We start from the raw sequence: 15,049 nt of genomic DNA on the forward strand, positions 1-15,049 counted from the left end.
TGCCATGAATCAGGGATTTTAATCTCTTTCAGTTCTACCTGACTGTACTAGGCAATTTTATCTCCTACTTAAAGGACGTGACCAAGGCCACATAGGTCGTGCAGATAACGAAGGCCGTCCCTCCTCTGAAGGACTCTCTCCTCCTGTGGTTTGTCTTTGATCTTTTTAACAATCAGGTGCACCAGCTTTTGCTCAGATCCCAGCGTATTTTTTTCACATAGGAAACATGCTATATCCCCACCAGACAGTGACATACACAAGGAGGGGTAATGCCCCCCCCTTTTGAAGACTACTACAATCTCCTGCCTCCCTGCACGACGGGGACTTTCACCTGTTTTGTAGCTGTATGAATCCCAATTACCTGGCCAGTCGCAGGGCATGAATCATATGTGTTGGATAGCTATTGGGTGCACCAGGAAGTCATAGGGTTTCTTCTCTGAAATTCAGTGTACCGTATAAATCTGTTTCTGTACCTTTTTATTTTTTTCCTAAAAATTACCATTTTGAGTGTATCTGTATTATGTCCAATTAAGTTCACTATTTTTTTCTGGTTATACTGATAAATAATTACCATAAATTACTGTGTAAGTGTAAGGTACATAGCATGGTGGTTTGATTTACATATAGTGTGAGATGATTACCATAAGTTCATCTAACATCCGTGTTCTCATATAGACACGATTTTTTAAAAAAGGGGAGGGAATAAAGAGGAAAAATCTTGTGATGAGAACTCTCAGGATTTACTCTCTTAACAACATTCTGGTTTACTGAACGGCGGCGTTAGCTGTGGCCATCACACGGCACGCGGCATCCCCAGGACTCAGCTGTCAACAGCTGGAAGTTTGCGCCAGGCTCACTATTTTAACAACGAACTCTACAATCTTCTAAGTACTGGTCAGTGCCCGTAAGAGACCAGGACTAATTTACATTCTGTAGAAATGGCGATAAAGAAAAATTAGTAAGAGCATAAGAATTTATTATCCAAAAGGTAAATAAGGGTACCCTAACCCTGACACCCACATGCAATGCACAAGAAAGCCATCAGGGCACCATGACTTGGGGAGCACCCCCGCCTTCTCGCCTCCTACCCCTCCTCCAGGTGGTCCAGGACGCTGGCCTTCACTTGCATAGTCAACAGATTCTTGCTTCCTTTGGTACTTACAGTTAGTTACTGAGAAAACCCTGTCCCCAATATAACCACACTTGGAACCATGCCCCAAATACACCCAGCGGCTGGTCACTGGGGCTCATTCTATGAATGGTTCAAGGTCAAACCATCTCTGTTCCCCGAAACAGACTCACGGTGCATGTGTCACTTGTGGAGTCCTGTTCTTTGTCTCTGGGTAAAATTAGACACAGGCCAATGATCGTTTTGATTAATTCATTTTAGATCATCTTCAGAGACTATATAATAGGTACAATAAGATAACCTTCCCTAACGTCTGATTCACAAAGGCCCCTGCCTAGAGTCTTACGGGGCGCTAACCTAGGTCTCCTCTACTCTGTTTTAGCTTGCTAAAATTTAACATTCAAAATCCTATTATATGCTCCATTTAAAAATACTTTATTTAAAAGTATGTGCATTAAACTCTATTTTGAAATAAAACTGGAAGTAGTTTTCCACTTCGAATTTAAAGTGCACATTCTTCCTGGTCTTGGTGTTGTTTTTTTTTTTTTTTTTAATGAACATTATATTTTAGGAGGTAATTTATATGAAACACACACACACACTGAATGTCAGCTTCAACCTAATTTAAGTTGTTTACACATTCACAGGGGGAAAAGCCTCCTTGTTAACCTTGGTGAGGATTCTCTGAGATTGCAGCTCTACAAGATAAAACAGATTTCTCCCAATTAGAAGTAGACTCTGAGTCTTCTCAGAATGAGGGCTGCTGCTTGGTATGTAACAAGTAAAAGGACATTTTATAGGGGTGTCTGCTTTGGAAACTCTTTTTTCCTGGGCAACAGATTCACCTGGGGGCCTTGGTCAAACATTATGGCTGTGACAGCCCCCACCCCCCAGCTTCTGATTCTGTAGGTTTGGGGGCCCTGGACGCTGGAAGTTATATTTGTAACAAGTACAAGGCTGGTGTGGGTGCTCTTCTGGTCCCGGACTCCACGGAGAGCAGTTATAGGACAGGACGCCCGTTTATTTTTTAAAGGCAAAATTCATTCCCACATAATCGGAGTGTGAAATTTACACTTTATCCTAAGATCCCCTGGAGAGCCAGCAGATCCCACAGCGGTCTTCCAGACCCTTCTGCCCCTTTCCTGCAGGTTGGGCAGGTCCCGAGGTGCGCCGATGAGTCCCCTGCCCCTGTGCGTGGGGCTGGAGGGCCCTCGGGCCCGCGGCGTGTCCCGGTGACGCGGCGAGCGGGACCCTCCGGGCCGGCCTCCCCGCCCCTCGCCACCCCCGCGCAGCTGCTCCGTGCCCCCAAGTCGCAGCCTTGGGCCTGAGGACTGGAGGCGATGCGTGGACGGTGAAGGGCTTGGGACGGAGGAGGACAAAGGGGCCCAGAGGAGACGGAGGGGAGGCGCGGCGGCGGGGCGCCCGAGGTCGGAGGAGGCCCGGGGGCCGCACGGAGGAGCGCAGCAGCGCCGGGGCGGAGGAAGCGGAGCCGCGCCGGGGTTGGAGGAGGCCGGACAGAGGGAGGCAGGGACAAGGGGCGCGGGGACCAGCGGGGACGGGGCCCCCCGCGGCGCACTGGGCTGCTCGGCTCGGGGCCGGGGCCGGGGTCCGGGCTGGCGGGACAGGGCCAGGGCGACCGGGACGGGACGGGGGCGACGGGGACCGCGGCGGCCGGACCCTCGGCCGGGCCGCGGGCGCACTGAGCCGCTCGGCCGCGCACCTCCTAGCGCCGACTCCTCCGGCGCGCGGCGGCCCGCGTCTTAAATACCCTGCTAAAAATAGCCTGCGAGGCCGCCCTCCAATCAGAGCCGCCCGAAGTTCGAATTGGGCCAATGGCGGGGCCCGTGATGGAGAGGCTCGGTCACGCCAGGCGGGGCCGCGCTGAGCCGCCGCCCGCCATTGGCCGCAGCTGACATCATCGGCGCGCAGCCCCCGGGCCGGGCGCGGCGTGATTGGGCGGTGCGCGGGGCGGGCCGTGCGGGTCACGTGGGGGGAGGGAGTGGGGGGAGCCAGGCGGGGAGGAGGGGAGCTGGCAGCGGAGGTTTGAATAGGGAAGTTTTGCAGGGGTTACGTTTGCAGTCAGTCCGGTGTTTGCAAATATTGTGTGGGCTCGGGAGCGCGTCTCTAGGCTCCGGCAGGATCCGAACCCGCGGCGCCTAATTGCTGTGCACTGAGTTTGCATGAAACTTTCCCGGCGCTGCAGGCACGGCCGCTGCGCTCCCGACTCCAGACCGCACACCTCCCTGTTTGTACAACAGCCGGGACTGTCTTTTCCAATCCGACATGGATGTACTCCCAATGTGCGGCATCTTCCAGGAACTCCAGATTGTGCACGAGACCGGGTACTTCTCGGCGCTGCCCTCCCTGGAGGAATACTGGCAACAGGTAAATAGGAATGGTCGTGTGCCAGGTGCCCCGGTGCGCCGCGGAGGGAGTGCATGCACGCTCGGACAGGACGGTGTGTGGTTGGAGGTGCATTTGTTTTTCTTTTTCTTTTTTTTTTTTTATGGTTTGGATAAAAAAAAAATTTTTTTAATTAAAATCGTCTTAAAACGTACTTCTGCTGCCTCCGGTGCGGAAGGCACGTTAAAACGGGCTTTTTTTCAGCGTTCAGCGGAGTTGTCATTGGAGCGGGGCGCAGCAGCGCTTCTTCGCTCCGAGTGTTTTTGCCCGTTTCTGGGGCTTCTGAACCGGAGGGCAGACCCAGCTCCGCGGCCTGATCCCGGCCCAAGCCCTTGGCAGAAGTTTGGTGCTTGTACCAGCTCCAGACTCCACAGCTGGAACTTGTCATATGAATTTGCGTGGATGCCAAGGGTATTTTTTTTTTTAAGGGATTTGTTTTTGTTTTCCTTTTTGGCGTTTCTACATAGAATTTTTTTCTCAATTAAAAATTTCACTAGCAAAACATCCACCAGCTCCTTTCCCTGCCAGGCCATTTCCAGTTGTTTTTTTGGAATCCTTAACATTTGACTCTATCTGTCTTGTTTTTCTTACCTGTTTCTTTTGTTGACCGGAAAAAAAAAAAAAAAAGAAAAAGAAAGAAAAAAAAAATGTTTGCACAACCAGTGACTGACTTATCAGTCATATGACAATGAGCCTGTCCCAGTTGCTTCAAGTCTGAGGTTGGGAAGAAGAGCCTCGATTTCCGGCATATTTTAGTGGAACTGGAATTTTTGGCATTTGACAATTATGAAACTTAATTTCCCCACCCTTCTAATTTGTTAGAATTCCCTGAAGGGAAAGAGATTCTGACACTTGTCCCATTGTCTTTAAGAAGATAGAGGGCCGGGTTTGGGGGGCTGTCTCTCTGCCCTTCAAAACTGTTTGCCTTTTATCGCAAAGTGAATTAGCCGATCAAATAGATTCTGTGGGTTCGAAAGCCTAGAAGCCTTTCAAGAGGGATGAAACGCAAAATGTGGCAACCTTCGCAAGCCTGGTTAATTGTTCTCAGCCCAGCCTCGCCTTCCCCTCCCTTCCCCCTTTTCCTCCTTAAGAAGCTGCTCCCAGGGACGTGACCGAAATTGATCTAAGTAGTTTCCTTGGGCATTTGGGATTTGGGCCCCGAGCCAGGCAGAGCTGCTCCTCGCCTTCGGAGGCTTTCAGACTCTCCGAGGGCTTCCTTCTGGTCCTCAGCGCTCACCAGCATAATGGAGATTTCAAATTAGCCAGATTATTAAAGTTTAACAAGATCTCGATAAATGTGCTTTCGTTTTCCTTTGGAGCATCAATAAACTAGCTAGCCGTCTCTCTTCAGAACACTCTAGTGTGTGTTGTAACCCAGACGTCTAATTTTAGGGATCGGGAGAAAACAGTGGTTGTTTTTCCCCCTTTGCTTGCTCATGCTCGCTCTGTGAGGAGCCTGGGGGAGGGGGAAGGGGACGTGCTATATTCTGATAGCAGGCACATTGCTAAGTAAGCAGGCAAGAACCCTTCGGGGAGGCTTTGCTAGTCCTGAAAATGATTCGCTAAAATTGAGCAGAGTGTGCTGTAGAAATTTAAATCTGTAGGATTGCGGTCGTATGGACGACCTTATATGGCCATGCAGGCACTCGCTCCTAGTGAAGATGAGGGCAGATGTAATTTAATTCTGAAACGTTTGTTTCCTACCGTTTTTCTCTTCCAGTGGCTAGAAAGTTTGAGATGGTGGGGAGAGGGGATGCTGGTCCCTCGGCGGGCAGTGGTAGCTCCTCGAAAGGTTGGTTGTGGGTCTGAGGAGGGGGCACTCTGTCCGTGACACACTGCATGTATATTTGAACCGGGTCCTTTTTGGCTGCTGGTCAGAATTTCAAAAGGAAGTCTCCTCTGGCATTGCGTGAAAGAAACAGAGTGATGACTCATGCAGTTGTACTCTTGGCCAGCAGATGAAGTTCTTGTCCATTGTGGCACTCCCAGCAGGCCCGGAGGAATTTCCCCTCCTGCATCCTTTTCAATAGCAGATGGCTGTTCTGGAAGGGTTCCTCCACACTGTTGTCGAAGCGCTTGTTTTTCTCGGGCCGCTGTGGAAGTCATCACAGCGCCCCGGTGCTTGGGGCTGCGCCCTGGGAGAGCCTCCCCACCCGCCCCCCCGCGCCCCCCCCCCCCGCGCCCGGGCTGTGCAGGAAGTGGGTGCTTTCTGTGCGGCTCCCCCGACGGCCCTGACTGTAGTCCTGTGGCAGGCTGTGTCTGCTCCCCGAGGGCGGCCCCGGGCTGTCAGCTGTGTCTGCGGAGGGCAATGCAAGCACCGTCAGGACACCTCGCACCCTGAGCGGCGCAGGCTCCCTGTCTTGGGCGTGTGAAAGGAACACGGCCGGCCGGGCTTTTCTTAAAGCACATGGCTCCCCAGACTGTCAGATAATCCGGCCGAACCTGTCCGGGTGTGTGTCTGAGGCGCGTCACTTTGTGTGGCTTACCCTCGGTCGGAAAGTCAACACTGGTAACTAAAACCGAAACTGGCTTGCCGACCGTCCGCCATGGTGGCCTCTGGTCCGCCGGGGGGCAGCCGGGAGAGGCCCCCCTCTGGTGTTTCTCCCGAATCCACGCCCACTCCTAGACACAGCTTTCCCCTCGCTCTCTCGGAGATGCGGCTCATCTGGTGACAGCCACTCTGTCCGCCCTTCATCCCTACGTGTTTTCGGAGATGTTCTTTGGGTTCCATTTTCGGCCGTCATAACCACGTGCCTTCTCGTGTGGTTCCTTTCACGCAGACGTGCCTGGAGTTGGAGCGGTACCTGCAGAGTGAACCCTGCTATGTGTCAGCCTCCGAAATCAAATTCGACGGCCAGGAAGATCTGTGGGCCAAGCTCATCCTGGCTCGGGAGAAGAAGGAGGACCCGGAGGTGCAGGTGTCCTCCAGCCCCCCGGAGGATGCGCTCAGCAGCCCCGGCTTTGGTTACAGCCTGGAGACCAACAGCTTGCACTCAGACGTGAGCAGCGAGTCCTCCGACAGCTCCGAGGAGCTCTCACCCACTTCCAAGTTCACGTCCGACCCCATCGGCGAAGCGCTGGTCAGCTCTGGGACCCTGAGCTCCTCGGTCACCTCCACGCCACCCTCTTCCCCAGAACTCAGCAGAGACCCTTCTCACCTGTGGGGCTGTGCACCCGGTGAGCCGCGCCCTCCCGGGAAGATGCGCAGCGGGACTTCTGGGAAGCCTGGGGACAAGGGCAGCGGGGACGCGTCCCCGGACGGCCGCAGGAGGGTGCACCGGTGCCACTTTAACGGCTGCAGGAAAGTCTACACCAAAAGCTCCCACCTGAAAGCACATCAGCGCACTCACACAGGTCAGTCCCTCCCGCGACCTGGGCGGCGGGCCGCTGGCGGGCGCCACGGAACCGCAGCGGCCCCGGGAGGGGGCCGGGCCCCACGGAAGGCTGTCAGAGCAGACACGTCCTCACCTCATTCATTCCCCCAAAGAGCTGGGTCTCTGGGGAAGACAGAGTAGGAGGTGAAAGACTGGACATGTGCCCGATGAATGGTTGACGCTTTCAGAGTAAACGCACAAGAGGTAAATCACCTGCATCTCCCCCCCCCCCCCGCCCCCCTCTGGCTGCCCCGGCCGTCAGAGCACGTGGAGCTGCCTCTCCTCCCTTAAATGAGCCTAGAGCATCTGGGCGGCCGGCGGCTGGGCAGTGCGGAGCACACGGTGAGCACGGCGCCTGGACATGGCCGCTGCGGGGAGGGGCGCGGGCCGGCGGCGCTTGCCGGGACCTCCCTGCGCGTCACGCTGCCTTCGCGTTCCGACGCCCGTGTGCAAACGCCGTCGACAAATAAACAAACAAAGCCCGGATTCTCGGTGACATACCGCAGCCTGGGTGAAAGTGTCATTTAGAAGGAGCATGACAGTCTCTAGAGAAACTAGCTGGCGATGAGTCACGGAAATGATAGAGCCAAAAGGGATTTGAGAGCCCAAGCCGTTCAAACTGTCACCTTCCCAGCAGCAAGAGGAGGTGGCTCAGCCCTCAGTCAGGGACGCCCAGGTGCTCACGGCCGAGCGGGGACCAGGGACCCTGCCAACAGAATGTCCCAGGGCAGCCTCGGCAAGATGTTTGCCGCCCTCGGGGAGCCCTTTTACTGAATGTGCTGTATTTATAATCCGACCGAGGAACAGAGAGGACTGGGTTATTCAGCTGCCGTCTAGAAAGTTCTTTGAAGGTCCCGGACGGGGTTTCCCAGAAACTCCTGACTTCAGTTCTGGGGAAAGTAGTTTCTCGGAGGAAACGGCCAAGCCCATCCCCCGGGGAAGTGCGTAAGGGACACATGGAGTGCTGGGGAGAGACCGCTTTGTGGACAGAGCCCCGCAGCCTTGCCCTCGGGGGCCTGTGGGCGCAGTGGGCCCCCCCACCCCGCCCCGAGTGCCCCTCCAGTCTGAGCTGTCGTCCTCCTGACGTGGCCCCTGGTTACGGCCATGTGGCCGCTGGGCCCCATCCACAGCCCTCGGAGGCTCGAGGCGGGGTCAGGAAAGAGCCCCGGGTGTCACCTCCGAGCCCCGGCCGCTGACCCTGGCTGAGGTGCACTGGGGTGTCCCGCGGCCCGGGGCCAGAGCCGGCTGGTGGCTCGACCGTCGCCGGAGTGGTGGATGCGGGCGCCCGTCCTCCCCGCCCCGTGAGTCACGGTGCGCTGTCGTGTGCTTTCTTCCCAGGAGAAAAGCCTTACCGATGCTCATGGGAAGGGTGTGAGTGGCGCTTTGCAAGAAGTGATGAGTTAACCAGACACTTCAGAAAGCACACTGGTGCCAAGCCCTTTAAATGCTCTCACTGTGACAGGTACGTGGTCCCCGCGCGGGGCGCGGGAAAGGTGTCCCCACGGCGGAGTGGAGCCTGGGGCGTCAGTCGCCCCACGCGGGGAGCTCTGTGTCCCGTGTCGTGAAGCGGGAGGGACCTCGTTCCTGCTTCTCTGGGCTCGGCCCTCAGCGGTGTTTGAACGCGAAGACGGGGCAGCGAGGCGGGGGCCGAGGCTCCTTAACTCAGGTTGCCGCCGGGCGCCCTCCCCGGCGCCCGGAGCGAGCGGGTGCAGCGCGGGCCCCGTCCTTCCGGAGGGGCCGGCAGGGCGTGCGGGTGGGGGGCCCCCCAGCCGGGCCAGGCCTGACCCTCTGGCGCCGATTCGCTCCGCAGGTGTTTCTCCAGGTCCGACCACCTGGCTCTGCACATGAAGAGGCACCTGTGAGGGAGCAGACCGCGGACCCTGCGGCTAAAACGGCTTCCAGGCCGCCTGCCGGCCGAGGAAGGGGGTGTGTCCAGCGGAGCTGCCCTTTTGCACCCCACCCAGCAGCCTCCAGGACCTCTCCTGGGAAGGCCTTTCGAGGGCGGAAACGTCATGTCCGAGCGGCGGAGCAGCCGTGGTGTGTGGTGTTTGGGTGGCCCTGGACTCGCCACGGGCGCCTGCCCTGCGTGGTCCCTACGCCTCTGCCGTGAGCGTGTGCGCTGAGAATGTCAGGGGTTGGGTTGGCTGTGTGTGGGGGTCTGTGACGGACTGTGTGGCGAGGCGCGGATCCTGTGCGGCTGCAAGAGACAGAACACGTGGAGTCTGAATGTTTTGCGTGTGACCGGTAATCCACGAGATGCGGCGACCACCGATCATTTCCCGGGGTGGGAGGGGGGTGTCTGCGCCTTAGGGAAAAAAAAAAAAAATCAAAAAAGAAGGGAAACCGTGGCGGGTGGGATGGGGTCAGGGCCCTGCCCGCGAGCTCCCGCGCCCGGCGCAGAGTGTCCGGTCGCTCGTCCGCGGCTACGCGGGGCTCGCTGGCGGCCCGTTGTGCAAGCAGTGCGCTCGCAGGGGTCGGCTTCCTTCCACGGCGGAGGCAACGCGCGTCCGGGGGAGCTTTCTGCTCTTCCACTTTCAAATCAGGGCCACAGCTTGGATCCCGGTCCCTGAGCAGCTACCACGCCACGTGCGGAATCCAGGGGCCCCCTCTCGCCATCCGGGCCCGGCCACACGTAGCCCTTCTCCCTGCTTCGATCTCTGACACGCCCCTTCCGGAAAGGCAGTGTGCAGCACGGGGTCATTCTTTCGGTGACTCTGAATCCGAATGACCCCTTCGGAGAGTGTCGTGAGGCCATCTGAGACTCCGGTCCCATGTCGGGTGCCGAGCGCGCGCGGGGGACGGCTGGTCTCATGCCGCGTTAGACTGAGAACCCACACTTTTTCTCAGTTGGGTGGATGAAACCACTAAAGCTTAGAAACAGTTTTCTTATGCAGCTAAGTTTCTCTTATTTATGCCTTGAGGACTAATTTCTGGTTTTCTAGCTGTTAATGCACTGTAGATTTTAATAATGGTGCCTTATGCAAGCGGCCCCGTACGCCGGGGTCTCACACAGGGGTATGGGTGATGCATGCTTTATTAAGGCTCTTTTTCACCTGGCATTGTACTGTATCAATGTAAAATACTGAAAGAAAAAGAAAAAAAACTCGTTAAGGTCATCCTTCGCAGACAGAGAGATGCAAACTCCCCAAACAAACCAGTATTCACTCAATATTTTAGATAATTTGACTGTCAGTGTTAAAGCGGAGGACACACGATAATTGGAAAATCTGACCGTTTCTCCGACCGTGAGACTTTTTCACATAGACCTTGCACAACAACTGTATAGCTCACATACCGGCTGTATTTAATATGTAATGTTTGCACACATATTAAAGATACAGAACTATAAAATCCATGTTAATGTATTTGCTTAAAAGGCACGAGTTTCACATATCTATCTAGCTATCTGTTGGTAATACAGAAAGTATATTACTTTTTTAAAAAGTGGGCAGAATTCTTGTGTACGTGTATTTGTGTGTATCGTATGTGTATGTGTGTGAGTGTGTGTGTGTGTATGTGTGTATATATAATATATATATATAAAAATATTTTTTTAAGGAGAAATTAGATGTTTAGCTAGAAAATTCCACAGCCTGTGAAGAAATATTTCAAAATGGCCATAAAGGAGGTAAAAATGAAAACTATTATCTAACTTTTATAAAGGCTTTATCTTTAATTTAATGATTTGCTGCGGACGCTTGGCATGGACTCTGTTCCAGGCGGCTGACTCTGCATACTGTTCTGAGCGGGCCTGGCACCAGGGTACCACTGGCCATTCGGGAGTGGCATGGACGGAATACTAGCCCACTGGTTGGCCTCAGACACCCTGAGGTTGTGATTTGGAATTTCAGCCTTATTAGAAGTCAGCGAATCACAGGGATTCTTTTTAGAACACTTTTTATGCAGATGAAGATATTTTTTCCAGCACATAGATTCTTCCAGTTTTTCCAACAAGTAATTACCCCGAATTGGCACACTGCAGTGTGGACAGCTGATATTTCGTCCAGCTGCTGGCTTGTGGGTGTGGGTCTTTTCTTTATATATATATATATATACACACACACATATATATACACATACGAATCTGGTTGGGCTGGTATTTTGATCTTCCTTGAAACGAGCGATGAGGAAAGCTCGCATAACTGGTTTTTTTTTTTTTTTTTTTTTTTTTTTTAATCTGGACTGAAGAATACACTTACCTAAAGAACTCATTTCATTTCGCTAAGGGGGAAAATGCACTTTTGGCAATCCAAAATCCAGGCTCTTGATTTGCTGGATTTTGGAAAACTCCTTTTTTGGCCCTGCTGTGCTCTTAGCCATGACAATTCCACTGAGCAAGAAGGTAAACAAAAGACAAAGGAAAAAAAAAAAAAAAACTTGCACTGGCTTGTCTCACTTCTGAAACACCATGGAACCGTCTGATCGGGTGGGGCTGGGTACCATGTATGTCGATGCCTGTAATTTTCATAATAAGCAAGTACATAAAGAATTACATTCTGTTCAGGTGATAACTGAGCCTCAATCAAGCAGAAACTTTTTGCTTGACATTAAAAAAAATTTCTATTAGTGAAATTTCTTTTTTTTTTTTTTGAAGCACCCTATTATCTAAAGAATCTTTGTAAGATTTTTGTAAAATTTTGTTTTACAAGATTTTATTTGAAATTGTTTTTTGCAAGATTGTTATATTTCTGTATGAATGTATTTTTTATTGGAATAACATAAAAGAATTCTTATCAGCATCTTGACTCTGGTTCGTTTTTTTTTTCTTTCTGGCGGGGGCGGGAGGGGGACATGGGGTGTAAACAAATTCCTGCCCGATTAATCACCCTGGCCGGTCCTTGGCGATCGCCCTGGGCTGCCAGAGGGCCACTTGCCTGCCTCGCCCCTTCTCCCCAGCTTCACAGCCTGTCCTTGCAGCGAGTGTGCAAAGCGGAGCCCAGCGTGTCCCCCTGAAACGCACTGAGTCCCCTTCCCTGGGGACGCGAACGCGACCGCCCGGCTCTCGGGCGCAGCAGGGGAACACGGGCTGTGTTGCGCCCTCCTGTCCCTCCGGCAGGGGACCGCACCGCCGAGCCGTCCGCACGAGGCCCCGCGCCCCAGCGGCCCTGTCGGGCTGAGCAGCCGGAGCAGCACCGGCCTCCTCGGCCCTGGCCCCACGCGCCTGGCAGAGATGTCGCCGGGGGAGGCGAACATGGCAGAGGGACGAGGGACGGCAGGCCCGACAGCCTTCCCGTGGCCTTCGCCGCTTAGCTCAGTGAAGCCGGGCAGAAAGTAAGAGACTGCTCACATCCTCGCCACGTGATTTCATCTTTTATTTCTAAGGCCAGTGGAGTACGGATAATGTAGAGTTTGCAAACGAACGGTCCACGCTGGATCTTTTAGGAGGGTTTTACGTGAGTCGTGTTGGATCTCAGTCTCAGTTTTACTACGTGTTTCGTAGAAATTGGTTCATCTGCAAGGCCATTTTCCGGCCACAGTAACCCAGTCGGTGGTGACGGGTCAAATGAACGCGTGCTTCCTGCCAGGGGCGAGAGGGCTGGCCACCCCAGGGGCGCCCCCCCCCCCCCATGCCGGCCGGTGTAGCCGCGAGGGGGTTCTTGAACTTCAGCCGCGGCACGTGCTGGCGGCTTCTCTTCGTGGCATGCCTTCCTGTCGCTAGATGCGCAAAAGCTCACACCTGTCGCTTTCCATTTTATAATTAGGGAGGGGAATTTTAAACGCACCCTCAGGTTAGGGATGTTAAGTAATTTTCTTTCCAGAACGGCAGCAAAATCGTCGGCCGTGGGGGAGGCGAGGCGGGGTGGGCGGGAGTGGGGAGCAGGGGAAACGTGGGCAGGAGGCGCCGTGTCCGGGGTGCGTCGTGTCGCAAGCGCAGGGCGAGACCAGTGACGTCAGAGCGGCCTGGCCGCGCGCGGGCCGCGCGGGACAGCTGGGCCTGCCGGCACAAGGCTGCGGGAGACCCTGGGCAAAGGAGCCGCTGGGAACCGGCGTATTTACAGACGCACGAAAATGCTAGTCCGCCGCGCAGACTTTCTGAAACCCGGCCGGAAGCGAACGCGCCGGTGCCGATGCTCCGGCCCCGCGGGGCGTCCGGTTCCCGCCCGCGGCGCGTTCCGCGCTGGGTCCCGCGTGTCCGGCGGGTCGCACGGCGCTGCCGCCCTGCGGTCTGTGAGGACGGGGTGGACGTGAGGTCCCCGGCTCCCCGTCTGCAGGGTGCCGGGCTCAGGCCTCGGAAGCTCGCTCTGTGCTGCGGGAGAAGGCTCCGTGGAGGAGGCCGCCCCCCGGCTCGCAGCAGAAGGCACATGCCCTGCGCCCCGCTATATGTAGTTAAGTATTCCGGCACTGGGCGCTTTGTAGCTTGCCGCTTTTTACTTCAAAAACAAACAAACAAACAAACAAACAAACAAAACCACCTCTCTGAAAAGGGTGTAGGAGCCACTGTGGCCCCGAGGCTCTCAGATGCCCCGGCTGGCCACCGGCCTCACACACCTGTGCACTCCAACGCGGTGGGGGGCCTGGGGCCCTGTCTACCTGTGTGTCGTGGCTGCTATGAAGAGAGAACAGTGCTTTCTTAGGTCTTAACCTTACGCCACCATGAGCTGTTTTTTAACTGCTTTCCTTCCCCAACTGAATAGTCCTTTCTCCAAACTGGGTGGTGACGAAGATGGCCCCTACCACTTGTGCCTTAATCAGGAATTGTGTATGTGTGTTGCGGGGGGGGGGGGGTCCTGTAGGCACTACCCCATTTCACAGATGGGGAATACCTAGGCATCAGGAGGTTAAGCTGCTTTTCCTGAAACAGGGATCCCCAACACCCGGGCCCCAGACCAGTACAAGTCTGTGGCCTGTCAGGAACCGGCCACCCAGCAGGAGGTGAGCGCTGGGTAGTGGGCGTAGAGGCTTCATCTGTGTCTGCAGCCGCTCCCCAGCGCCAGCATCACCACCTCAGCTCCGCCTCGGACCATCAGGCACTAGATTTTCATAGGAGCACCCGTCCCTGCTACCAAAAAGGTTGGAGACCATTGCCTTAGACCACTCAGCTAGGAAGCCACAAAGGATCCAGTCTAGGGCCCTCGAATACCGAAGGAAAGACGGAGATTTTAATCACCACCCAACACACCCAACACTGCTTGCTCTCTGTCTTGCCCAAGTTCCCATGAGAACCTTCTGCTTCTTCTGTTGGATTCACCTTGAAACAAAGTTACATTTATGAAATGGAGACAGAACTTTCTTACAATTCAGAAGCACTAAAGCTATAAACTGTGCAGTAATCCTGAGCAAACAAAGTAACCATTTTGAATGGCTTTCAAGATATGAGACAGATGGCGTGTATTTATTTTTAATGTTTAAGAAGATAGAGAAAGCAATTGGGGATGTGACATCCTGCATTAATTGGCAAGCATCACCTAACGTACGCAGTTAAGACACAGAGAGGAAAATGAGGTCCATGCATCACACAAATGAGGCAATACAACAAAGTGTATTTAACTAGATTTATTTCATCACATGGTCCCTGTTTCACTCTAAGTAATTTTAATGAGAATTCTCTAAACGTCTGTGAAGGGAAAGAGACAGTGGAGAAGGAATCTGGGTGCCACATGTCTCGATAGGAGCGTGCTGGGCCGAACAGCCACCAAAAATTTTTTCAATAGACAGATTTAACTAGAATGCCGTTGTCACCAAGTCCCCCCAAACGGGTGGCTAAGCCTTGCCCTGAAAAAAAGATACCAGAAAAAAAAAAGAAAAAGAAAAAGAAAAAAAGATACCATATGACCTGGGATTTTTCCTTAAACAAAGAGCCCCAGACTCAAAGCTGCAGTGTGCAAACAGTTATCAGCTTCTTAAGAGGCTTGGCAACTCGGACAATGGACAACTGCCCCGTGCCCCGTGCCGGCTCTTCCTGACGCTCGGTGCCATCTAGATGCCCGGGCACATTCCTCTGGGGCTTGCGATTACCGGCCGAGCACAGCTCTGCGTCCCCCCGCCCCCCACGGCTCAGGCTTCACATTACCACGCTTCACCTAGGCCTGTGCAAGTCTCCCCTGCAGATGTGTACGGCAGGCAGCTGGCTCGCCGTGGACGCGGGCGGCGTTGCCCGGTGCCGTTTTTCCGCGTGGGCCGGGGAGGAGATGGGGATGTGCAG

At 54.3% G+C, this 15,049-nt stretch overlaps 1 protein-coding gene across 2 annotated transcripts; it reads left to right on the forward strand.

Moving 5' to 3' along the window:
• The first annotated feature begins 3,175 nt into the window (after nt 1–3,175).
• On the forward strand, nt 3,176–11,645 carry KLF6 (Kruppel like factor 6). Of its 2 annotated transcripts, XM_016162205.2 has the most exons (5): nt 3,176–3,514; nt 5,253–5,324; nt 6,313–6,886; nt 8,245–8,368; nt 8,717–11,645. In XM_016162205.2, exons 1-5 carry the CDS (start codon nt 3,413–3,415, stop codon nt 8,766–8,768), a joined length of 924 nt encoding a protein of 307 aa, XP_016017691.2. In that variant the 5' UTR covers nt 3,176–3,412; the 3' UTR covers nt 8,769–11,645. The 2 variants fall into 2 exon arrangements, with proteins under 2 accessions (XP_016017691.2, XP_016017692.1); XM_016162206.2 differs by lacking the exon at nt 5,253–5,324 and having other exon boundaries at nt 3,179–3,514.
• Nucleotides 11,646–15,049: the final 3,404 nt, after the last annotated feature.

This window comes from Rousettus aegyptiacus, unplaced genomic scaffold, assembly GCF_014176215.1.
Source record: "Rousettus aegyptiacus isolate mRouAeg1 unplaced genomic scaffold, mRouAeg1.p scaffold_m13_p_10, whole genome shotgun sequence".
In the NCBI taxonomy this organism is placed as follows: Eukaryota; Metazoa; Chordata; class Mammalia; order Chiroptera; family Pteropodidae; genus Rousettus; species Rousettus aegyptiacus.